Source organism: Lynx canadensis, chromosome B4 (genome assembly GCF_007474595.2).
Source record: "Lynx canadensis isolate LIC74 chromosome B4, mLynCan4.pri.v2, whole genome shotgun sequence".
NCBI classification, from domain to species: Eukaryota; Metazoa; Chordata; class Mammalia; order Carnivora; family Felidae; genus Lynx; species Lynx canadensis.
In genome coordinates, this window is record NC_044309.1 from 78,890,669 (window position 1) to 78,916,306 (window position 25,638).

A 25,638-nucleotide genomic window follows, 5' to 3' on the forward strand; every position below is an offset into this window, starting at 1 on the left:
TCTCCCTCTCTCTCTGCCCCTCCCCCGTTCATGCGCTCTCTCCCAAAAATAAATAAACGTTAAAAAAAAAAAATAATAATTCTGATAAGTTCTTACATATACACTCATGTAACTACCACCTACAGCAAGACACTAAGTAATCCTTTTCAAAATTTCATTTCAAGTCATGACATTCCTTTGCATACAGTCTTTCCATGCTTTCCCAACCCACCTGGAATAAGATCCAAACTCCTAAACCTCGTTTACAAAGGCTCACATGATTCAACCCCTAACACTGTCTCAACCTTCACCTTGTACCACTCTTCTCCTGCCCCTCTCATACCCCAGCCTTTAAATTCCTCAGCTTGCCAAGATGGTCGTGCCCTGGAGCTTATGACCTGGCTGTGCATCCTCTACCTTCTCCTAAAGCTCTTCCTAAAGACATACACAGGGCTGGCTATTTGTAATCCAGATGTTTAAATGTCAATTCCCCAGAGGCCTTTCCTGACCAGGCAATATAAAACTGTACCCAGGAGTGCCTGAACGGCTCAATTGGTTGAGCATCTGACTCCCACTCAGGTCATGATCTCACAGGTCAAGTTCAAGCCCCACATTGGGCTCATTGCTGTCTGCACAGAGCCTGCTTCAGATCCTCTGTCCGCCTCTCTGCTCCTCTCGTGCTCATGCTCTATCAAAAATAAACATTAAAAAATAACAATAAAATTTTAAAAATTCAGTTGCACCCAATCATCTTTTAATAAAATCACCTTAATTATCTGCAGGGTGCTTATCATTTATAACATTTATTCACTGCTTATTGTCTGTCTTTCCCTCAGTGGACCATTCATTACATCCTTTGGAGCTGTGCTTTCTGTTGTATCAAAAAATGCCAATAAACAGTGCCTGACAGAAGGTAGTCGCTCAATGATAATTCTCGTTGAATAAAATACTAATACAGCATATAAATAATATGTAATAAAACGTAGCATTAACTAGAGAAAGCACGGATAGCACTTGGCTGTGAAATCATAGCGCCTGGATTTGACTAAACCTAGCCCATAAAATGAAAGACTAAATGAGGTAAAAGTTCGTGGTACTTAAATGTTCGATATTTGTTATTCTTATTTCTTCTAAACATGCCCAATTAAAACCATCCTTATGCAAGATATTGGACTTGTTTTGCTTTACCAGAAAGTTACTTTTTTTAAAGCTCAGTAAATTAACCACATATGTCTTCACACGTGGAAAATAAAAAGAAAACAAACTTAGAATCTCCCCTTTCATAAAGTCAATTGTGGCACTCCTATTCCGGGTTCCAGCCCGCCTCCATTCGGTCCCAGACAACTGGGGCCCGGGGGCCCCGCCCCTTCCGCTTACCCGCCTGGCAGGAAGTCGGCCGATCGGGAAACCCGCCCCTTCGCGCGCAGTCCTACGTAAAGCGAGAGGGGTTTCGCGACAGCCCAGGCCCCCCCGCTTTGGCCACATGTCGCGAAGGTCTTCCCGTCAGACGTCGCACCACCTCCTCGCGCTGCTTTACGAACCTAGAGCAGCACCGCCCCGCCTCCTGTCTCCCTCCTCACTACCCCGCCCCCTCCCAGTTTCGCGTCTCCCAGCCCGACGCTCCCGCTATAATCACGTGATTGCCTCATCCGGGTCCTTTGCGTTCTCTCTCCCTCTCCCAACATGGCGGCCTCAGGTGAGTGAGCGGCCGAGCGCGGCCAAGGACCAGGCTCATTAGCTACTCTCTGAGCCTGATCCACTGATTCCCTGGAGTCGGGGAGCGGGCGGCACCGCTTTCCTTCGGACTCTGGGGCTGCGGCAGGCTGGCGGCTTGGCCATGTTAGGTTATCGCCTCGGGATGTTTGGGGGGAGGGGAACGTGTCCTTCCCCTCCCCCCTCACACTCTTTTCACCCCGTCAGCGCGAGGTTGGAGCGGGGAGTCATGGCTTGAGTTGGAGTGATGAGGCGCAGAAAGATCTGTGGGAGGCGTGAGGCCTTCTCATAGACGTGAAGCACTGTGTCCGCGTGGAGGAAGGAAGGAGGCGGTTGGCGCGCGGACGGGTGCACACTAGACTACGTCTCCGAGGCGCGAGGCCGTAGCGGACGGGAGTGGGGGCAGGGGAATAAAGAGGGGGGGCAGTTAGAACACGAGCGCGAGTCGGTGGAGGGGCGGGGGAAGGCGACGACGCGCGTGCGCGGTGAGAGAGGAGGGTAGCGGCGACCGGCGCGCCTTAAAAGCACGCGCGAGAGTCCAGATGGGAAGGTTTTACGTGCATGTGTTGCCTTCCCTTATGTCCTTCCACTCTCTGCTGTTCCCTTTTTAGAGTGTGGCCCGGCCCATGTATTCTTCTAAGGGTAAATCTGTAAGGCTTGGAGGTTGAAGCCGCTAGAGTTAGGTGGGGGTGGGGAACCCGTGTGGCGCGCCCACGTGTTGGAGGAGAAAAAGCAAGGATGGAGACCTGTATTTCCTCTAGGGTTTTTTTCTTAGTACGTATTTACTGACCGCAAACTATAAGCTAGGCATAGTTCTAGCTTGGGGATGGATAAAATGGTGAACAAGGTTAGATCCCTTGACAGCTTCCATTTTGGTTTATTTGGATAGCTCCGACGGTAGAGTTCAGCTTTATTTATTTGTTTTAAAGATAACTGCACAACTCCTGGGGAGTAGTTTTAAAATAATAACTAGTGGATAGAGTAGGTTTCCTTTTTGGACGAGTTTGGAGTAAGGAATACCAGTGTCCTTCAAGTCCGCTTGCTTTTCTCATTGGCATTGGGAGGTGTGGAGCATTTTCAGCATTCATTTTAGTTTGGGGGATAATATGGTTTCTTTCCCCCCCATGATCATATATTGTATGAAACATTGCTCGAACCCCTGCTATCTCTGGACACTCCTTTCTCACCAAGAATTTCTTCTCTATTAACCTAGGCTAAGAATTATGTGTGTTTTTGGAATATGTTGAGGGTATTGAAGTGCATTTGAACATAATGCCTTTTATTGATGTAGCACTTGACAGTTGACCAGGCATTTTTGTGTTGTGTTGTCTCATTTGATCCTCTGAGATAATGTAGGCAGATGGTGGTGTCTCCCAGCTGAGAGAAATGAAATTATTTGTTCAAGGTCACATGGCTGCAGGTAGCAGAGCAAGGTTGAAATCTTTGAGACTCCTGACTCTTATCTGCTGTCAACTTGGAAGTAACAAGGTTGGCTTCTATGTCATCACATTTTGGGGATCTACCCAAAAACTTCATCTAAATTAGAGTACTTACTTGGCCTGAGTTTGCCATCTTGGCAGCTGTCATAATTTAGTGAAAAACTTGTATTCCCTTTCACCATAACTTGTAGCACTTTTAGAGTTGGAAGACATATTAGCAATCTGTGCCCTTCATTTTACAGAATTGAGTGAAATCTGGACTGGTTAAAGGAATTTGCTTAGTGATGTCCCCTTCTCCTGTTCTTCCACATTTACTCTACCCCCTTTGAAGTCCTCATCTCCTGTCTTTAATTTGGTTCCGTAAATCTTTTTAGCTTTGTAGTATGCGTAAAGGGACACTATACTAGTATCTGAGAGAACAAGGTTACATCTGACAGTCTGCCCTTGAGGAATTTGGGATTTGTCAAATTTCTTTTCCAACTTTGAAACTTTTCCTGTCATTGATTTTGTTGAGTGGCCAATGTTCCCAGATATGGCTGTGTTAATGAGACTATTCTTGGGGCACCTGGGTGTCTCATTTGGTTGAAGCATCCAACTTCGCTTTAGGTCATGATCTCACAGCTCCTGGGTTCCAGCCCCACATCGGACTCTGCCGGCAGCTCAGAGCCTAGAGCCTGCTTCAGGTTCTGTGTCTCCCTTTCTTTCTGCCCTTCCCCAGCTCACGCTTTGTCTCTCTCTCAAAAGTAAATAAAAGTTCACAGTCCTCTTGTAAATGAGACGGAAAAATTCTTCACAGCAATACCAGTGTCCACTTGAACCATTATTGATTTTCAAGAGCTGAAAGTGCCCAGGAGCAGGTTACTGAAATGCTGTCTTTACTGACAGGGAATCAAATGTGTTTGATATAGGTTACCATTTTTTGAGACAAATGCTTTCAAATTGGAAATCGTGCTTGTATGCACAGAACACCTTTAATTTACCTAACTTAAAAATTCCATGTGTGTCATCTTGTTTATTTTCACGGGGAGAGGATGGTGTCCCAATAGTTTTTTCATACAGTGCTGGTCCTTATAGTTCAAAATAATTTCATTATATGCTGTTCACATACAGGTTTCCCTTGCTACCCAAAAGTAAAGTAGAGCATTTTGTGTTTTGTTTTAGTTTTAGTTTTATTTGAGAGAGAGTTGGGAGGGAAAGGGGCAGAGGGAAGAGAATCCCAAGGAGGCTCCATGCTCAGTGCAGAGCCCAACACGGGGCTCGATCGTATGACTCTGGGATCTTGACCTGAGCTGAAATCAAGAGCCAGATACCCCAAAAGTAGAGCATTTTGTAAGTTGAAGTAAAATAAAGCAAGAAGCAATTACCATTAGTTTTTAATGATTTTTTTTTTTTTTTTAGCATTCCCGAACCCAAAAAATAATCTCAAGGTTTACTGATACCTTAGGACATGTCTTGCTAACAAAATAAAGCGCAGATGATCACAGACACAGTTCAAAGCTATGGTGGCTTGATGCTGAGTATAGTTCTGAGGGAACAAGCTTGGATGTGCCACTCTCAGTTGGAAGTGTGCTCTGCCTCTATAATGGCTCACTGGAAAACAAATCCTGAAAGCTATTTTCGCTTTTTTTTTTTTGTAAACAGGTTTAGGTTTTTGTTTTTTAAGTTGTTTTTTTTTAATGTTGAGAGAGTGTGCAGCACAAGAGGGGGAGGGGCAGAGAGGGCGGGGCCACAGAATCTAAAGCAGGTTCCAGGCTCTGAGTTGTCAGCACAGAGCCCAAAGCAAGGCTGGGTCTCAAACTCACAAAACGCGAGATCGTATCCCAAGCACTCAACCAACTGAGCCACCCAGGTGCCCCTTTGCTTTTTGGGTTTCTTTGTTTTGTTTTTGTAAGAGCAAAAATCCTCTTTGGATTTCTTTTGGTTACGGAAAACAGGTAACAGTCTAAATCATAAAGGCAAAGTGACATAATGCAAACTTTTGAAAAGTGAGGGCTACCTGTATTACCTATCTTCAGATCCCATCCTCTACCATATATTTGTTATTCTGGGAGTAGGATACCCAGATTCAGAAGGCCAAGATTAAAACTCATAAAAATTCAAGGACAAAAACAGGAAGTAGTGTCAAAGTAATACATAGTGTTTCTTTCTAACTAATGTCATTTTTAAAAAATATATATATGCACATATAAATACATGTATATATATGTATACATATATAAAGCTTGAAACAGCTTTAAGGTATAATTCACATACCATATGTGTGGCTTGATAGACTACTCTGCCACTTTGTATTAGTCTCAGAACATCCTAGAATGCATTCACTTTTCATGATGGAGAAAGAATTGATGAGTATTATTTTTAAAAAACAAGTGCATGTTTCTAATTATGTGTAAGTACACTTAAAAGTGCACGCACCAAAGTCAATTTGAATTTTTATAGCTCTTCACTTACAGAAAGGTTCTAAGTTCTTTGTGTAGTGGTTAGCATGATGCGTATTGGGTGCTTGCTTTATATATTTTATGTAAATGACCAAATTTGAGTGTGGAAAAGTAAGGGGAAGATGATAGGGCATTTTGCTAGGATTGTGCCCATGTGAAGCAAGTTGAGTCATGTAACAACTGGTGGTTGAGGTGGTGAAGCTTATGAGTTCTGACTTGGTTTTTATTCTCTACTATGCTCAGCTATAGTGCAGTAAAGGTGAGGCTGCTTAACATCATGATATTGCATTGTATGAAACCTCTTGTCATGGGTGGGCTCTAAACAGCAGTGGAATTAGTCTAGTTCTAGGCACTCTGGTTTAGGTGTTCTGATTGCATTTGTACAGTATTGTTTCTTTAAGGAAACATTTGTTAGTCACTAATTCATTTTTAATTTTGGAGGGTTTGGCAAGACTCACTACCCAGAAAGAAATGCCTTGCCTATTAGAAGTCATTTCTCCCACCATCTGTTTCTTGGTATTTACAACTATTCTGAACATTTCATATAAATTAAGTCATATAATACAGGGACTTCTGTTACTAACTTCTTTCATTTAGCATATTTCCAGCATCTATCCATATTGGTGGATGTATGGGTACTCATTCCTTTCTGTTGCAAAATCTATTGTATGGACATTTACATTTTATTTATCCATTCATTGTTTGATACGAGTTTGGGCTATTTACGGGTTTTGCCTATTATGAATAATGCTGCTGTGATCTTGTACAGGTTTTTATGACACTTTCTGATTTCTTAGTCTGTAGCTACTAATATTCAGAATTGATAACCCTATAAAATAAGTGGGACTTAGTCTGGCAAGATCTAAAATTAAGAAACTTAAGTTTTGACAGAGCCTTATCTGAACATTAAGAGCTTTCTGAATTCTCCTTCCTAAATAAGAAATAAGAGTTAAAGATGCAGAAGTAGGACTGCATTGTATAACAAATAAGCTTTATTGCTTATAGTGCTTTAAGGTGTCCTTTTTTGAAATAAAGATGTAGCAGCTAGTCAGTAATTTTGTCACTTCAGTATCTGTGAGTTGGTATTTTTAGTAAAAGAATGGAGTGATAGCAGGAAGACATTCTGAGAAAACTAAAGGAATCCTGTTTGGGGTTTTTTTTAATGTTTTTATTTATTTTTGAGACAGAGACAGCATGAGCAGGGGAGGAGCAGAGAGAGAGGGAGACACAGAATCCGAAGCAGACTCCAGGCTCTGAGCTGTCAGTACAGAGCGTGACGCAGGACTCGAACTCACGGATCATGAGATCATGACCTGAGCCGAAGTCGGACGCCCAACTGACTGAGCCACCCAGGCGCCCCAAGGGATCCTGTTTTTTATATGGGGCTAACATTCCCTTTAGTTTGTCCTTTTATTTATTGATGTACAACCCACTTAACCCAGTGGTTCTCAATCAGGAGACAATTTTGTCTCACCCACGCAGGGGTAATTTGACAGTGTCTGAAGGCATTTTTGGTTGTCACAGCAGGGTGGGGGTTTTGGTACTGGCATCTGATGAGTAGAGGCTGGAGATGCTGTTAAACATCCTATAGTACACAGAACAGCCCCACCGCAAAGAATCACCTAGCCTAGAATGTCAATGGTGTAGAACTTGAGAAACTCTAAGAGTTAAGTTGATCAGTTGTATTATTTTTTTTATTAAGCAGGCTCCCCATCTAGTGCGGTGCTTGAACTCACAACCCTGAGATCAAGACCTGATCCAAAATCAGAAGTCAGATGCTTGACCGACTAAGGCACCCAGGCATCCCTAGTTGTATTTATTTATTATAAGAAACCCTGTTTATCAAGGAAACAAATGTTTGGTTTCTTGTTTAAGGACTTGTAGACTTAAACGTTTTTGAAAATGCTTTCTTCTAAGTTCTTTTATTTAATCTCTATGAGTATATAAAGTACCTAGTGCTTGTTCGGTAAATTGTAGTAGTAATTAAGTCAGCTGGCAGAGGATTTAATAACATTTTTGAGATGTGTGTTTTTCTCCCTTAATCCATGTAGGTTTGGCCTTAAATAATTGGGACACTTAATTGTCTATTACTTGAGGTGGTTGGTTTAACTTTTTAACCCAATTCACATCAGATTTAAAGGAAATTAAGAGTTGGACCAGTTCAATCATGTGGCAAGGGATTGATAAACCTGGAACATTAAACAATGCTTTACTTACACAGAGAATGCTGTTGAAATCCTAAACATGTCATGGGCCCAGGTATTGGATGAGCAAAGGGCATGGAGGATTTAGATAACATCGTTTCTCAGTTAGTGGAATAAAATAGTGGAACAAACATTGGCACCCACTTTAGTTGACTGATTTTACTTCTTAAGGGCCAGTTAATTCCTTTAAATCTGTTTATATTTTGACTAAGTCAGTGCTGCTACTAGATTTAAAGAAAGATGAATTACAGATCTTGTGAAAGAATTTTAGCCTGTCTTTAAATGAAGACCATCCATAATCTGGTGATTTCTCAACCAGAATTTTTTGGAGGGGACAGCAAAAGAACCCAAGGGAAAGAGAGATATGTGATTTAAAAAGACATTCTGAAATAAACAGTGCTTTAATTATTTTTAGTTGTGATGTTTATTTTGAAATTTCCAGTAACATTAAAGCAGAGTATGAGATGTGTTGGTCAAGAGTCACGGGTTTAAAAAAAAAAGTCAAGGGGTAAAGTTGAGAAACTACGATCTAGAAAGTTGGTATAAGCCAAAATCAGACCAAAGAACAGGCTAATTCCAGATTTCTGCTGTTTTTGGTATTAGATATACATACAGAACAAAGGGGACAGAGATGCTTTAACCAAATTATTTTTATGTTGAACTTTACTTCATTGTATGGACTGACCATCAGTTCTATTTTTATTTCCCCAGTGACCAGTCAGATTAATAATTTGGTATTAGCTGATGATACTAGGTTAAACCCCATGAGAGTAACAAGGATTTCTAGCTAGCATCATATTAGTCCCCAACACTGTTTTGAATTACAGGATATGGAAAAGACAAAAATAAGCATTCCACCTCAGAGGTATGCTTTCTGTCTTGTTCAAATTTGCTTGTTAAAATTTTTCCTAGGCCTTTTGCATAAAGCTAGGGGCAATATCAATGCTATAGGACCCTTCTTAGTGCGTCCAGAGGCTGTTCATAACATTCATAGCAAACAGGTCATCTTTATTTCCTGAAAGTTGGATTTTAAAGAAAGGTGCTGGGTGAGAGCAACCTTCAGTTAAACAAATGGTTGCATCATGTTACAAATTTTTAGTCTTCTTGGACTGAAAATTATATGAGAATTGGAACATGGAGGAGGAACTCATGATTATAAAAACCATGAAACTGATCTTTGTTACAACAAAAGCTGCTTGCTTTTTTCGGTATGTAGGGGCTACTCTCAGGAGCCAGTCTTAGAACTTTATTTAGTCCTTTTGGCTCTTCTGCATTAGCTGTTGATAGATGCCATCTCAGAAGAGGTTCTGAGAACTAGATGGAGAGCCAAGGTTAGTCCACTAAATAGAACCATTTGGAAATTCCTAAAGATTTCATAAACACAGAACATTCAAATGTGTTGGGTCTTAGGGGCTCCTTATGTTTTATCTTTAGTGCCCTATCTCATCTTCAATGTGGTGTTAGGGTAAAGAAGGAGAGAATTTTTTTTCCTAGAGGGCAGGGAGATCCAATTTTGTATAGTCTTAATCATACCCCCCCCCCGCCCCATTACACACACGCACACACAATAGAACTACTAACAGGCTTCTTAGAGGCTGGGGCTCCTGTGGGAAGAGCCCTAGATTTGGTATCCAAAACCCTGGGTTTAATTCTAGCTCTGCTATCTAATATCTCTGTAACTGTAGGATAGTCATGTAACCTCTCTGAGACTTAGTTTTCTTTTTTGTAAATTGATAGCAATGATTCCTACTTTGTGTGGTTATTTTACAAGTATCAAACAATCCTCATAAATCCCATTCAGAATATGTTATTAGGGGTAGGAGTTTTGTTTTAGTTCTTTGTATACCAGAAGCTACAAATGTAGTTACCTGTCTTAAACCCAAGTAGTTACTAAATTAAAATTTTCAAATGATACACGAGTGAATATAGTAGAAAATAAAAGGTTGCCCCCATCCCAGTCTTAATGTTGAAAATCTTTTGTTGTTGTTGTTTTGTTTATTTTTGAGAGAGACAGTGCAAGCAGGGGAGGGGCAGAGAGAGAGAGGAAGACCCAGAACCCAAAGCAGGCTCCAGGCTCTGAGCTGTCAACACAGAGCTCTATGTAGGGCTCGAACTCACGAACTGCAAGATCATGACCTGAACCAAAGTACGATGTCTAACCGACTGAGCCACCCAAGGCGCCCCTATGTTGCTTTCTTTTCACAGCGCATTGTACAACTCTTTTAAATACCCAAGTAATGGTAAATAATCTTTTGCTTTTTTAAAACAGCAAAAAAGAAGAATAAGAAGGGGAAAACTATCTCCCTAACAGACTTTCTGGCTGAGGATGGAGGGACTGGGGGAGGAAGTACTTATGTCCCCAAACCAGTCAGCTGGGCTGATGAAACAGACGACCTGGAAGGAGATGGTAATTTTTTTAGTTTCCATCATGCTTGAAATTTTCATTCTCTTCTGAGACAAAACTCATTCCATAATAATGGTTCACACATGTAATCTGAAAGGAATTTAATCGTTTTGTAGAACCTTAGGTCTAAGTTTGTGTATTTCATAGAATTTTAGGTTTAGGCGATAAGAGTTCATGATGAGGGACTGAAATTGTGATTCAGGAGAACTTAGTACTAGTTCTCCCTCTTGTTAACATACTTTTCTCAAGGCTTTTAATCCTCATTTTCATTGGAAAAGTTAGGGACTAGATTACTAAAATTGTATGATATCCTGTTATTACAGCATAATCTATAAGCTGTTTATACCCAGAGTTAAGGAATAATTTGTTCTAGGAACTATTTTTATGAAGGCATGGGTAAACAAAATGGTCTGAGGAATAGGATGGAATTGAGTTGTTTTTTGTAAAGAGGGGGATCAACCATAAGGAAAACACTTTGTCCACCCAAAAAGTTAGGAATATGAGAGTTGTCAATAATGTTTAAATACATTTGGAATGAGAGGGACCTTGGTTTGAGTCCTACCTATGCTAGGATTACCATCTACTACTCTGCCATCTTTGTAATCTTGGGCACGTTACTAAATCTGAAATCTGAGTTTCCTTTTTTGTAGAATGGGAACAACCTCACAGGGTTGTTATAAAGATAAGATGGGATATAATGAATATAAAATACCTGCACACAGTAACATTCCATAAATAGTTGATACTTTTCTTTGCTGTATAAGGAATAAGAGTTACTATGATTCTGTTCATAAAAAGCCTGGGTCTTTAAAGGTCTCTAGAAACCAAGAGACAGTGAATACTGAGTTTTTTGCATTGCTAATCTGATACTGACATTTCAGAAGCATTTTCTCTGTGTAAAATGCATTTATTTAAGTGCCTTTTTATCTGTTTTTTTCCTGGTGTGGCTTATTTAATAGCGGGTACTTAGCATGGATCTTTTTATTCTCCAGCAGCAGTGAGGGGAGTTTGCTCTGATTTCTTAAACATCCACTTTTCTATCCTAGTTTCAACCACTTGGCACAGTAATGATGATGACGTGTATAGGGCACCTCCAATTGACCGTTCCATCCTGCCCACTGCTCCACGGGCTGCTCGGGAACCCAATATCGACCGGAGCCGTCTTCCAAAATCGCCACCCTATACTGCTTTTCTAGGGAACCTGCCCTATGATGTGACAGAAGATTCCATTAAGGAATTCTTTAGAGGATTAAATGTAAGTGTAAAGGTTTACAGCAATTAACTCAATATGGAGAGTAGCAAATTGGCAGTGACCAAGTCTGAATTTCTAAGCTGAGAAAGATTCTGAGGTTGTGTCTAGACTTGGAAGAAATGGGTATATAATTGACTAAGTGGTGTTTAGACCCTTTGGCTGAAAATATTCTCATCCCACACCAATCATAATCTCAGTCTTATATCTTATTGATACAGAAAGAATCTCTCAGGAACCTATACTTCTTCTCATTAAGAATCTTAAAAGTGATGGGGGGTGGGTATTGAGGAGGGCACCTTTTGGGATGAGCGCTGGGTGTTGTATGGAAACCAATTGGACAATAAACTTCATATATTGGAAAAAAAAAAAATCTTAAAAGTGATATACCCAGAGGCACCTGGCTGGCTTAGGAGCGTGGGACTCTTCATCTTCAGGTTGTGAGTTCAAGCTCCACATTGGGCACATACATTACTTTTTTTAAAAATGACATACTCAGTTGTTTTGAAAGGTGGAAAGCTCCTCTGAACTCAGTCATTCTTCAGGCTTCTATCAAAATCCTTTTTTTAAGATTTTATTTTTAAGTAATTTTTCCACCCAACATGGGGCTCAAACTCACAACCCCAGTATCAAGAGTCACATGCTCTACTGACTGAGCTAGCCAGGTACCCCTCAAAATCATTTTTTTTTTTTTTTTTTTTTAATTTTTTTTTTCAACGTTTATTTTTGGGACAGAGAGAGACAGAGCATGAACGGGGGAGGGGCAGAGAGAGAGGGAGACACAGAATCGGAAACAGGCTCCAGGCTCTGAGCCATCAGCCCAGAGCCTGACGCGGGGCTCGAACTCACGGACCGCGAGATCGTGACCTGGCTGAAGTCGGACGCTTAACCGACTGCGCCACCCAGGCGCCCCTCAAAATCACTTTTCAATGTTTGGTATGAATACTTGCAGCTAAGAAGGTGTGTAATTTTTATTTTTTTAAGGTTTAGTGTTTTTTTAACGTTTTTTAACTATTTTTGAGAGAGACAGAGACAGCGTGAGCGGGGAAGGGGCAGAGAGAGAGGAAGACCCAATCCTAAGCAGGCTCCAGACTCTGAGCTGTTAGCACAGAGCCTGATGTGGGGCTTGAACCCACAAACCACGAGATCATGACCTGAGCCGAAGTTGGAGATGTGTAATTTATATTAATGATAGTGTGCTAAAATTATTAAGGGTTCTGTGAGCTTGGTGCCACATATAGTGGAATTCACGGTGATTATAGGCCATCTTAAAAAGCTTAAGAGAGGATGTTTGGAATGCTGATCTAGAAGATTTCAAAAAGATGGAAAAGTGAGTATAGAGGTGCTCAGGAGAAGTCCTTTTTCCAAACTTGGATTTAAAAATATTTGAGACTGGGACACCTGGATGGCTTAGTCAGTTAAATGTCCAACTTGGATTTCGGCTCAGGTCATGATCTCGCGGTTCATGAGTTCCAGCCCCACATCGGGCTCCATGCTAACAGTGCACAGCCTGCTTGTGATTCTCTCCCTCTGTTTCTCTCTGCATCTCCCCCACTTGCTCGCTCTCAAAGTAAACTTTAAAAAAATAAAATATTTAGGACTTAGCTGGCTCAGTCAGAGCATGCGACTCTTGGTCTCAGGATTGTGAGTTTGACACCCCACGTGGAGGGTAGGTTTTACCTTTGTCTGTTTGTTTGTTTGTTTGTTTGTTTGTTTGTTTGTTTTAAGGTGCATTTCCTTTAAAGATCTACTGTCTGCATGGGGCATCTGTGTGGCTCAGTCTATTAAGCATCCAATTCTTGATTTTGGCTGAGGTCATGATCTCATAGTTTGTGGGTTCAGGCCCCACATTGGGCTATGTGCTCGGAGTGTGAAGCCTGCTTGGGATTCTGTCTCTCCCTCTCTCTCTGCCCCTCCGCTGCTTGTACAAGCTCACTTGCTTGCTCTTTCTCTCAAAATAAATAAACTTTAAAAAAAAAAAAAAAGATCTATTCTCTTCTTACTTTGTTTTTTGACTCCCTTCCTAGATCCTCTTCTCTGCAGTGGGCCACCAACTTCAATGGGTACTTTTTCTGATGTGATTTTTTTTTTTTTAAGAGTTTATTTTTAAGTAATCTCTACATCCAGTGTGGGGCTTGAACTCACAACCCTGAGATCAAGAGTTGTACACTCTACGAATTGAACCATCCAAGCACCCCACAATGTGATTATTTTTTTATTGCCCCTACAAATCATCTTCTCTGTACAAATACGTAGTACAGCTAGAAGGCTGACCTGTTTTTGATTTTACTTTCTTGGCCTCTTCTGTAGAATGCTGAATAATAACCTCTGACCCATTCAAGCTTTTCACTGAATGCTTTAGAACTGGTCTGGAGTTACTTCTCCCTTTCATATTTTGTTCTGCTGTATTCAGGAGTTGAGTTAAACTAGAATTTAAAGAGACTATAACAAAATGTGTATCTCAGGAGCCAGAGTAAAGTATCAGATCAGTGATGCAGAAGAATAACTTGAATATATGCGAAATACTAAAGAAAAAAGTTAAAGGGTGAGAAAATATGTGGAAGCCATCAAAAAGATGGTCAGAAGATAGAGGTGTTTGAAAATGGTTCTAAAATTGGAAATGAAGAGTACGTACCCTGTTGTAAATAATAAAAAAATTTGTGCCAGGTAAAATTCTATGAAACTTTAAAATGAGGAATTCTGCAAACCTACAATTAGAAAACACAAGGTAACCTCAAAATAAAACCAGGTCAGTGTAAATTCTTCTTGTATTTCAAGAGTAAAAATTCAGTAGTTTGCCATCTCAGAATTCAATAGAGGGAGTAAGGCTGGTGGGAGTTTATAATCCAATGTTTGATTCAGCCAAGGATGGTTAGTATACGAAGACAGTAACATTTCTCAGATAATTAAGTCTTTAAAAAATAGACCACCTAGAAAACAACTAAAAATTAGACCTGTAGAATGAGACAGAAGTCAGGGATACAGGGACTACTCTGAACTCATGTTAATTTTTTTTTTTTTAAGGGTTAATTTCGTACTGTACTAATTGAAAAGGTCTGATGGCATATAGTGAAGTCTCTCTCCTATCCCTTTGCACCAGTTTTCCTCCTGGAAACCACCAGGTTCTTCTTTGTGAATTCTTCAGAGAAATTCATTGCATATGCAGTGATTGGGAGGGTGGGGGGAACAAATGAACGAGAACACTTAATTGGGAAATCTGTTTCTTTACTCCTTCAGATCAGTGCGGTGCGTTTACCACGTGAACCCAGCAATCCAGAGAGGTTGAAAGGTTTTGGTTACGCTGAGTTTGAGGACCTGGATTCTTTGCTCAGTGCCCTGAGCCTCAACGAAGAGGTAAAATAAATAAGGTGGGGAGTTTGAGGGTGGGAGCTAACCAGTCTTATACTTATCAATATATTTTTGGTCGGGTCACTGGCTGTTTCAAAGATTGTCATAGTATCTATGACAGAAAAGCACCGTGTGACACTTAACATTCAACATCTAGCAAGTTGTACTTCACTTGAGCAAACTCCGTAGGCCCCAATCATTCAGGGAGGTACTTAGGTGGAAAATTATAGAAGAAACCCACCACACCAACTCTTTTGTTGTTGTTGGTTTAATGTTTATTTATTTTGAGAGAGAGACAAAGCACCAGCAGGGGAGGGGCAGAGAGAGAGGGAGACACAGAATCCAAAGTAGGCTCCAGGCTCTGAGCTGTCAGCACAGAGCCGGACTCCATGCAGGGCTGGAACTAAAGAGCAGTGAGATCATGCATGACCTGAGGGAAAGTCAGACACTCAACCAACTGAGCCACCCAGGCATCTCCACCACACCAGGTCTAATAGAAGCTCTCATTTGTTGATTCAGAGCTTTGTCTCCGCTCTCATGGCTTTGCTTTTTCAATATAATCTGACCAGATCAAGGCAGATAGAAAAAATCATGTATATCAGTTTAGTGTTAAAAGGCATTATCTGGTTTTCAGGGAAGTTAATGTTTTTTTTATGGTTGTAAAGAGTTTGGAAACATTTCTCAGTGGAATGTCATTTGTAATACATGTTCCTAGGAGTCTCTTAAAGGAAAATGACAGTGAACACTCAGTTCTGCTTTTTAACGTTGCCCATAGATGTTTTTCTATCCAGATATGCCAGCAGTGTAGTAGAGGAGATGAGGGGGGTGTGGGGATTAAATCTAATTATAATTACAGTCATTTGAGTGATGGGTGCCATGTAGTGATTCTTAAGCTAGCACAAGCAGGATATTAAAGCATTCGGTTACCTGTTAGTAACAGAAGTTTCTAGTCTAGGACCTGCTTTTTTTTTTTTTTTTTCCTCCTCTTTTTTACTTCTAGTGACTAGAAATCAAATTATATCTGGGAAGGAAAGGGGCTCTTTTTTCCATTTTAATGCCAGAAACCCCTCACTTCTTGAGAAGGTAGTTTGTCAAAGTGCAGATTTGGGCCATTTGTGCCATAATTCTATGGTCCAAACCTGCCACTTGGCACAATTGAAATCAACACCTCTCAAAATATTTTACCTGTGTCATAATTGAGTTACAGCCATGAAAATCTGAAGTAAATGTCAAATAGGAATAATAATCTAGGTATATAAGTTAAATATATATAAAGCTTAGTTCCAAAGTTTTTCTTTTCAGATCATTTTTAGGTTTTATTAACATTACTCCTTTTTAACTGTTCTATCTGGATAAGGGAAAGAATACCATACAGTTATCTGAAGTTTGTTGAATTATCTATTATGTAAAATGCTGTCATGGTCCAGACTTAGGGGTTTCTTTGTTTCTAGAGATTTCGTCATAGTAGTGTTTAATATAATTCTGGGTGTTTGTAACTAAAATTCACTGTTATCCTTCTTCAACTGTAGATTCTACTGGGAAATGAGGAAAAATCAGCAGTAGAATTTATTGGGTTCAAAGTGTATAAATAAATAATGATGTGGGAAAGGGAAGTCAGAGGGTATCCTGGAGGAACTGATTTACCAAAGGTAATATTGAGTGAAAGAACTTGAGATAATAGAGACAATGCTTTATGTACTGTTGCTGGTGCATATTAGGGGCTCTATAAATGCCTGAGTGAATAGTTGCTCTGAACCCAAATATGCCTTTTATTTAGTTAGTTGCCTGGGAATTATTTCTTGATAAATTGCCTTTGATAGTTAAAAGGCTCATTTTATAAAGTATATATATCTTTATAAAAATGGCTAATTGATGTGGCATTGATACAAGCCCAACTTAAATCTGTTAATTCTAAGGGATTATTTCAGTTTTCAAGTCTTTGTAAAGGATTCTTTAGCCAACAAATTGGAATGTTGGCTAGATTACAGTGTTTTTCCTTTATCTTCCTTCCCCCAGTGCTTCTGCTATGCCCAGACGTTCAAGGTCACTCATGGGATTTGTGCATAATGGGGCAAAAGGTTGGTTAATGTGGTCCTATCCTCTCAGTCTCTAGGTAACAGGAGAATTCGAGTGGACGTTGCTGATCAAGCACAAGATAAAGGTAAGAAATCTGATAGAAATCTTCCTGTTTTGTTTTGGTCCTAGGATGACAAAGCAGAGGTGCCTGTTCCCAGAAAATTTTAATAGAGATGCAGAGCAGTAGGCCTGCCTGAATCTGGAGCACTAGTTGGCAGTTAAGGATGATTTTGCTCAAGGGGGCATTTGTCAATGTGTGAAGACCTCTAGAGTTGTCAGAACTGGGAAGTGCTACTGACTCCTAACGGGTAGAATCCAGGGATTGCCGCATAAGACACAGCAAAGAATTACCCACCCCAAAATGATGGAAAGACCCTGATTGATCTAGAGGAACGTTAAATATGTAATAAATAGATTAGGTGTGCCTAGCAGCACAAGAGGGGCCTCATTCATATGTATTTCAGAGGTTCCTGGCCTGTACACAGAATGAGACCTATAGGCATTAAACTTCATGGTTAATTAAATAAACCATGAGGTTTAATACTTACCATGAGGAAGTGAATCACTCAGTTAAGTTGAAGAGTGCGCTTTACGATGATGGGGCATCAAAGTTGGGACAACTTTGTGATGATATGAGGAAAAAATACAGTATGTTGGGGGAAGGCTCTGTGCATGTGACAAATAATCAGGCAAAAGTTTTTGTGGGCTAACTTGTTTTTATTTTATCTCTATAGACCGGGATGATCGTTCTTTTGGCCGAGATAGAAATCGGGATTCTGACAAAACAGATACAGACTGGAGGGCACGTCCTGCCACAGACAGCTTCGATGACTACCCGCCTAGGAGAGGCGATGATAGCTTTGGAGACAGTAAGTTCATTTTTATCGAGTGAGTTTCTTCTGTGTTCTGAGAACTGTTTTGTAATAGGACAGATATGTCAATGTAAACGATCACATTAGCAGAAAGGGAGTAGGAGATACAGAAAAAAATTTTATGATCTTCAAAAGAATTGATAGATGCAGAAAAAGAATTTGATAAATTTATAATTAAAAAAAACACAGAATTTTGGGGTGCCTGGGTGACTCAGTGGGTTGAGCGTCTGACTTCAGGTCAGCTCATGATCTCACAGTTCGTGAGTTCGAGCCCCATGTCAGGCTCTGTGCTGACAGCTTGGAGCCTGGAGCCTGCTTCAGATTCCCTGTGTGTGTGAGACACACACACACACACACACACTCTGCCCTTCCTCCGCTCACACTCAGTCTCTCTCAAAAATATACTAACATTAAAAAAAATTTTTTTTAAAACTTGCCAAAGATTAGGCAGGAGATTTCGCTCTCTTTAGGAAATAGTTGTTTATAAAGAAACCCAACAGATCTTACAAAGTAAGGAACTATAAAAAAGTTCGGCAAGATTGCTGGGGTAAGAACATTACACAAAAATTGGTTGCATTACTAGCAGCCAGCAGTCAAAATGGAATTTTTTTAAGACACCTTTCAAAATAACAGAAAATTCGTTCTCTTCAAAGATACTAAATGTTTACCCTGTACCTGATAGTGTTGAAACCTCAGGATATAGCAGTGAACAAAAACAGACGAGGGGTGCCTGTGGGTGGCTCAGTCTGTTAAGCATCCAGCTCTTAATCTTTGCTACAGGCATGATCTCACGGTTCATGAGTTTGAGCCCCACATCAGGCTCTGCACAGACGGCAAAGAGACTGCTTTGGATTCTGTCTCTCCTCTCTGCCCCTCACCTGTTTGTGCTCTCTCTTTCAAAATAAATAAATAGACTTAAAATTCTATCCTCATTGGACATTGCTTATACTAGGGGAGAGAAACTGTGTGCAAATAAATAATTCAAAGAAAGGAAATAGAGAATATCATGGGGTAAGAGTTGGGGTGAATTACAACGTTTACACAAAGTACCTAAATCTAACAAAAAATACACAAACCTTTATGGAGAAAGTGAGGCAACTTTATTGAAATATGTGAGGAAAGAATACTAATTCGATGAAGAAATGACGAGATAGCGGTTTGTCCATATAATAAAATATATGTGTAATGATAGGGATAAAGTTTAAAACCTATAATGTTGAGTGGGGGGTATAAACATTTGAACAACACTATCATATAGTAGTGTTCATGCATAAATTATAAAAACGTGTGCAGGGTAACATAACCACCTTCGTGACTGGGTGAAGGTAGAAGGAATCCTTTAGCTATATTTGTGACATACTACTTTGAATCTAGTTTATATCTGACTTTTCTATCAAGTCTTTGTGACCAGACAAAGCCTTGGGGAGAACTACCTGAGGTATTGCACGTCAACATTTATGCAAGAGGATCTGTTAACAGAAAGAAATGGCTCTTGAAAGAAAAAGCAGTCAGACCAAGGGTCCTGTTTTGAATCCAGGGACATGACTATTTCCTCACTTGAAACCTTGAGTTTGGAACAAGCAAGATGGATAACAAGAATGAATGTGCTGTTGTTATCCAAAGCTGCCAAGTTGTTAGAGATTCCTATTCCAAGCTTTGGGCCCATAAAAGACACGGGGAAAGGTATAGTTGTACTAAATATTATTGTAAAATCTTAGCAAACATTTGTATATTTCTCGGCCAGGTGTTTCAGTGAGTACAAGCTTATTATCATTTTAATATTACCTAAATAAAATTAAGTATACAGTTCATATGTCTCTCTAGAAATCAAATACATATTTCAGAATAAACACGTGGCTGATTTTTTGTGTTTTGAATTCTTCAGATTCTCTCCCGTGTGTAATTGTTTTACCAACATTAGCATCTCCTTTAACTTACCAATTTAAACTACCAGGGAATGTGGACAAAATGATGTTGTTTCCAAAATTAAATCATGGTTTAAAAGGAAGAAGTCATAAAAATAAAATCCTTGTTTGACCTGTGTGCATGAATTATTAAACTCAAAATGTTTTTAAGTTTGTTTGTTGTAATTGTTTCGTTCATCTCTGGAAGATGAAGTTTTCATATAAACGTTGGGGCTCCCGGGTTTCTTAGAAAATTGGAAGATCTAGCAAGTTAGCCAAAGCTAAATAGCTGCTACCTCCTTTTATAAATGCCTCACACCATTGTAGTTTGCCGCCTGAGCTCTGCAACATTCTTAGATACAAATTTCTGGAATTTAGGCACCTCTGATACTGATATTCATGCATGTGTGTAAAATACAGTTTTCAAGTGTCATAGTAAATACATCTCTTAACTCCGTTTTTAGTGGTTGCTTTTTATAGATGCCCCCTGACTTAACCCATAGCTTGTGCACTCGACAATTTTTTAATATTATACACAACATTCCTGTGAATCTCCTTGTACATGTCTTTATTAAATGTCCTGTTATTTTCTCAGGATAAATTCCTTGAAGTTGAACTGTTGCCCCAGAGGGTACAAGTGATTTTAAAGTTTTTAATGCATAGTTCTGAATCCAGTTTCAGAGTGGTTGTGCTGTTTTAGACTCCTCAGCAGTGTGGGAATTCACTTACTCCCCCAAACTTGGCCAACACCAGAGGTAGCTCTTACTTACATCTTCACCATTTTGGTGGTAGAAAATGTTCTGTTAATTTTAGTTTCTGTTACTTAAGTAATAGCCAATCACTGTCCTGTGTCACATCTATTTTTCTCTTTTTGTTTGCCTTCCCAGACTTAGGGCTTGTGTATTTTCCCATGCGAAAGTTTTTAAGTGTTCTTTGATTGGTTCTTTGGAACCAATCAAAACTATAGATTTCAATTATATTTCCTACTATATTTGTCTTTAATGCTGAAAATTCATTATGGGCTGTATAGAGATTTTATTCTTCCTTAACTCCCTCATAAATTGTTGACTTAGCATTTATTGAATCAAAAATTTTTAAATCAAATAACCAATAAAAGTTATTTCAGTACATGTTTCCACTTTGCATTTAAAGTGATTTGTTTTTATAAAAACAGACCTAGCAGTGGCTGTGAACTCATGAAACCAAGTTGACCTTGTGGTCTTTCATGCTTCTTCCTATTAATGGTGTCAAAGAAAAGGGAATGACGTTGTTTTGTCTGTTTTCTGTCCAGAGTATCGAGATCGTTATGATTCAGACCGATACCGTGATGGGTATCGGGATGGATACCGGGATGGCCCACGCCGAGATATGGATCGATACGGGGGCCGGGATCGCTATGATGACCGAGGCAGCAGAGACTATGATAGAGGTCATTAAAAAACAACTGCGTTAAATTTCTTTCTTTCAAGAACGTCTTGCTTGCCTTTATTTCCTCTGGTGTGATGATCATAATTTGGGATATATTTATAGGTTACGATTCCAGGATAGGCAGTGGCAGAAGAGCATTTGGTAGCGGGTACCGTAGGGATGATGACTACAGAGGAGGCGGGGACCGCTATGAAGACAGATACGACAGACGAGATGATCGGTCATGGAGTTCCAGAGATGATTACTCTCGGGATGATTATAGGCGTGATGATAGAGGTAATCATTTTCTTTTATTTACATAATAGGGAAGACCACTGGAGAAACTGATTGAAAAATTATCAGTTCTGTTTCAGACCCCTGAAGTGGGTTTTGAAACAGGATAGAATTTACACGTTGTAAGAGATAAAGCAGAGCCTAGTAGAAAGAGCATTGGACGAGGATGACAGAATGGAGATAAAGCAAAGGCTAATTCTTTTTAGTTGCCTTAGCATATAGATTTTTCAGTTAAAATTTATTGAATATACAAAGGAGAAAAGGAAAACATTTGCCACGCAGTCTCCTAGCCAGTGATTGGCACTGTGGGGTTAAAAACCAAGTGTTGGTGATTTCAGTGCCATTATGCCACAGTAATTGACAGTCAATTAATGGTAAGATGTAAGTGCACCTATTCTAAAATTATGCCCCTAATGTTAATAACACTTAAGTAAAAACATACTGTGTTACAAATCTGACCTCTCACAACGTATTAATAAATGGCCAGCATCTGTGTTCTGACTTCATTGATATCAAAAAAAAACTGGTCTAGAATTTCTCCAATTATTTTTAGACAGCTTGTCTACTACTCTTTTTAACATCCCCGTGTTAGCCCTGACTTTGTGCCAAGTGCTTTTTTTAAAAACATTGCTATTAACCATTTCCTGTATTTCCATTCATGAAACCTAGAAATAACAACTAACATTTATTGAGCATTTACTCTGCACCAACGGTGAGCGGAGTACACTTACAGGTAGTATATGATCTTAAGCATTCTATCTAGTATAGGTACAATTATCATCTCCACTTCACTAGTGAGAAAAGTGGAGGCTTGATATGCGCTTTGAATCTCAACTCCTGAGCTTTTTCCTCTCTCATGCCATTGTTGCCTCCCTCAGTAACTGCACACCTGATCTTTTTTTCTGGTGATCTTGTCTACAGCTCCCTCTAAGATCTGCCCCCTTATCTCCAGAGTAGCTGCCACTGGCTTTGTTCATACTTCATTGCTGTGCTCACATTACTAACAAATTTCCCTGCCTTGTTCCATTCTTTACACTGGCCCAAATTGTCTTTCTGGAACAAGAGCTAATTAGATTATTCTTTCATGGTTTTTTTTTTTTTTTTTTTTTTTTTTTTTTATAGCACAAGTTGGGGAGGGGCAGAGAGTGGCTGGGACAGAGGATCTGAGGTGGGCTCTGCAGCAACGGCAGGGAGCCCAATGCGGGGCTCAAACTCAGAAACTGCGAGCTCGTGACCTGAGCCAAAATCAGATGCTTAACTGACTGAGCCACTCAGGCCCCCCATTAGATTCTTTTAAAAGCCTTCCTAGTCTCTCCATGGCCTGAAAGATAGCCTTTCTTCTGTTCCTCTGACATACAAGGGTCTTTAGTGCTGTCTCCCATCCCTTGGACATCTACCATTAAGCTGCTCGCTCAGTTTTCTAGACTTTCAGGAGTCACCACTTGGAAGCCTTCACAGGTTTCCCCAAACATAGCCCCAGTCTAAGAACTTCCATATGGATAAATCTGTTTTGTCCAGTTTAGCATACCGTATTCTTTTTTTTTTTTGATTCTTTGCTGAATTGCGCTCCTTGCAGGCAGGAACTAAATACTACCCCCAACTGTCATATTCGTGGCCTTAGAATGATACCTAAAATATAGGTGCTCAGATTATATGTTGAGTTGGTAAAATAAATGGAAATTATCAGACGGAGAAGAAAAGGATGTTATTGTGTACTATAGTGAAAGGAGCATAAAGTTGCTTTGATTTTATCCTTTGATCCACAAAGTACTAACTGTAGGGCTTAAATGAGTTAACTCTTTCTGACCCCCAGTATTACCCTATAAAAGGGAAGTTAATGAGCCCTTCACAAAGTTATACATATTAAAACTGTATCAGTTAGAGGTACCTGGCTGGCTTAGAGGGTATGACTGGACCTTGGGGTCATGAGTTCAGGCCCCATGTTGGGTACAGAGATTACTTAAAGATCAGATCTTTTTGAAAAACTATATCTTGGAAATTTATATAAATTGGCAGTTAAAAACCCGTCTAGAAAATTTAAATCTTGGGGTGCGTGGGTGACTCAGGTAAGCCTCTGACTCTTGGTCTCAGGGCCATGAGTTTAAGCCCTACGTTGGGCTCTGCTCTGAGCATGAAGCCTGCTTAAAAGGAAAAAAAATTAACATTGCCAAATGATACCCTTTTTTTGTAGATACATACATATGTTCTGTAGTGAGAGTATAAAGACCTGCATGGGGATGATAAAACCCGAATTCAGTGTAATGGTTGTGAGAAGACCGAACACAGTTAGGCGTGTCATCAGAGGAATGCTACTCAGGAACCTTCAGTGGGTATTGTAGTGTTTTATTACTGAAGCCAGGTGGCTGACACATAGGCCTTATACCTTCTTTATCTTTGGTATGTTGGAAATACTTAAGATAAATACTAATTTTGAGAAATAGGATTTCCTTGAAACGTTCTGACAACCTGGATCCAAAACGAAATCAAATTCCTTTAGACTTTGTAATCAGCTATTCAGTGTTCTATACTGTACTCTGTGAATCGCTATAAGTTTATACTACACAGAGAGACAAGAGTATAGGCAGTAGAGTCTTACTGTTACAAGCTCTTAATGAAGTAATCCATCATCCAGACCACATTTTTGACCAAGATACTCTTCCATCCAATAGTCTATCATAGACAGTTCTTCCCAGGTAATCAGTAATCGTGATGACTTACCATTTAAATTTTTACCCTTTTTTAGTCTTTCCCTCAGTCTGGCACTGCATCATCGGCACTGTAGTGGAAAGATTGATTGGACTTGGTTATTTAAGCCACGCATTTTCTAATGATCTCCCTTCCCTGCTGGATTGGTTAGGCCACTACTCTGAATCCCATAGAGCGTTTTAGAAGAGCTGCATCTGGGAATCTGGCTTTCAGCCATCAGCTTCTGGTGATTTTGAAGAACTATTACTTAGAGTTTTATTTAACTTAGGTCCCCCCCAAAGACCCAAACTGAATCTAAAGCCTCGGAGTACTCCTAAGGAAGATGATTCCTCTGCTAGCACCTCCCAGTCCAGTCGAGCAGCCTCTATCTTTGGAGGGGCGAAGCCCGTTGACACAGCTGCTAGAGAGCGAGAAGTAGAGGAGCGGCTACAGAAGGAGCAGGAGAAACTGCAGCGCCAGCTGGATGAGCCCAAGCTAGAGCGACGGCCTCGGGAGCGGTGAGCTTCCCCTCGACTGTGGGCTTCCTGTCCACAAGTCTAGTGGCTCCGGGGCGGGGGAGGGGGGGGTGCATCCCTAGGGCACACTTGGGAAATTTTGACCTTGTTGGTTCTCACTAGCATTTAGTGGACGTGGGCTGGGACTGCTAGGCATGCTGGAGCGTATGGGACACTTTTCATCCAGTGAAGAGTTGCCTGTTGCTCACAATTTGTAAAAGGGCTTAACCGGGCTTAAACTGTGACAAATATAAATTGGTGGTAATTGGTGCTAATTTAATATAGGAGTTGTCAAATTATGGCCTGCTCCTTTTTTTATAAATAAAATTGATCAGGGGCGCCCTGGTGGCTCAGTCGGTTAAGCATCTGACTCTCTGTTTCAGATCAGGTCATGATCTCACAGTTCGTGAGTTTGGGCCCCCATGTCGGGCCTCTGTGCTGACAGCCCAGAGCCTGCTTGGGATTCTCTGTTTCCCTCTCTCTCTGCCTCTCCCCCACTCACATTCTCTCTCTCTCTCTCTCTCTCTCTCTCTCCCTCCTCCTCCTCCCTCCCCCAAAATAAACATTTTTTAAAAAATAAATAAAAATAAAGTTTATTTGACCCAGTAAGGAAAATTGCCAAACCTTGCTTTAGTATATGAAGTAAAGCCCCACCTTGGTGAGGCAAGTGGTTGAACCTCTTTCCAAGTTACTGGGGATAAAGTAGAGAGAAAATGTTTTTGCCTATATTAGACGTAAGTTGTAAGTTATTTTCCATTTATTTTTACTTGTGTGTATGTTACTTACTTTATCCAAGGGTATTTCAGGATCGTAAAGGAGTCGTTGCTTAAAATGTTTATTATTGAAAGGTGGCACTGGATCTAATAGGGTAGAAACGTTCTGAAAAATGGCCTAGTTTTGAATGACTTGTTGAATTGTGTTACCAGTAAGGGAGGAGGGCTGGAGATTATGTAGGAGAATGTTTTTAACCCTAGTTGGTGCTTGCTGAAGTATTTAGAGCCAAAGTATCTTCATGTCTGCAGCTTTCAGATGGTTTGAGAGACAAGATGCACACACGCACCCCCAAGTAAAGCAAGCATGATAAAATATCAATAAGTGATGGTTCTTGAAG

At 40.2% G+C, this 25,638-nt stretch overlaps 1 protein-coding gene across 2 annotated transcripts in view; it reads left to right on the forward strand.

The window, feature by feature from the left end:
* Positions 1 to 1,573: 1,573 nt before the first annotated feature.
* The window catches only part of EIF4B (eukaryotic translation initiation factor 4B), a 29,928-nt gene continuing 5,863 nt past the window's right edge, over positions 1,574 to 25,638 (forward strand). The window contains exons 1-9 of one of the 2 annotated variants that reach the window (XM_030322696.1): positions 1,574 to 1,675; positions 10,043 to 10,180; positions 11,224 to 11,432; positions 14,664 to 14,780; positions 16,881 to 16,935; positions 17,585 to 17,719; positions 20,918 to 21,055; positions 21,157 to 21,330; positions 24,302 to 24,530. In XM_030322696.1, the coding sequence (XP_030178556.1) occupies positions 1,663 to 1,675; positions 10,043 to 10,180; positions 11,224 to 11,432; positions 14,664 to 14,780; positions 16,881 to 16,935; positions 17,585 to 17,719; positions 20,918 to 21,055; positions 21,157 to 21,330; positions 24,302 to 24,530 (1,208 nt within the window). In that variant the 5' untranslated portion in view covers positions 1,574 to 1,662. The remainder of the gene's footprint in view (positions 1,676 to 10,042; positions 10,181 to 11,223; positions 11,433 to 14,663; positions 14,781 to 16,880; positions 16,936 to 17,584; positions 17,720 to 20,917; positions 21,056 to 21,156; positions 21,331 to 24,301; positions 24,531 to 25,638) is intronic. The other variant, XM_030322697.1, reaches the window with a different exon arrangement.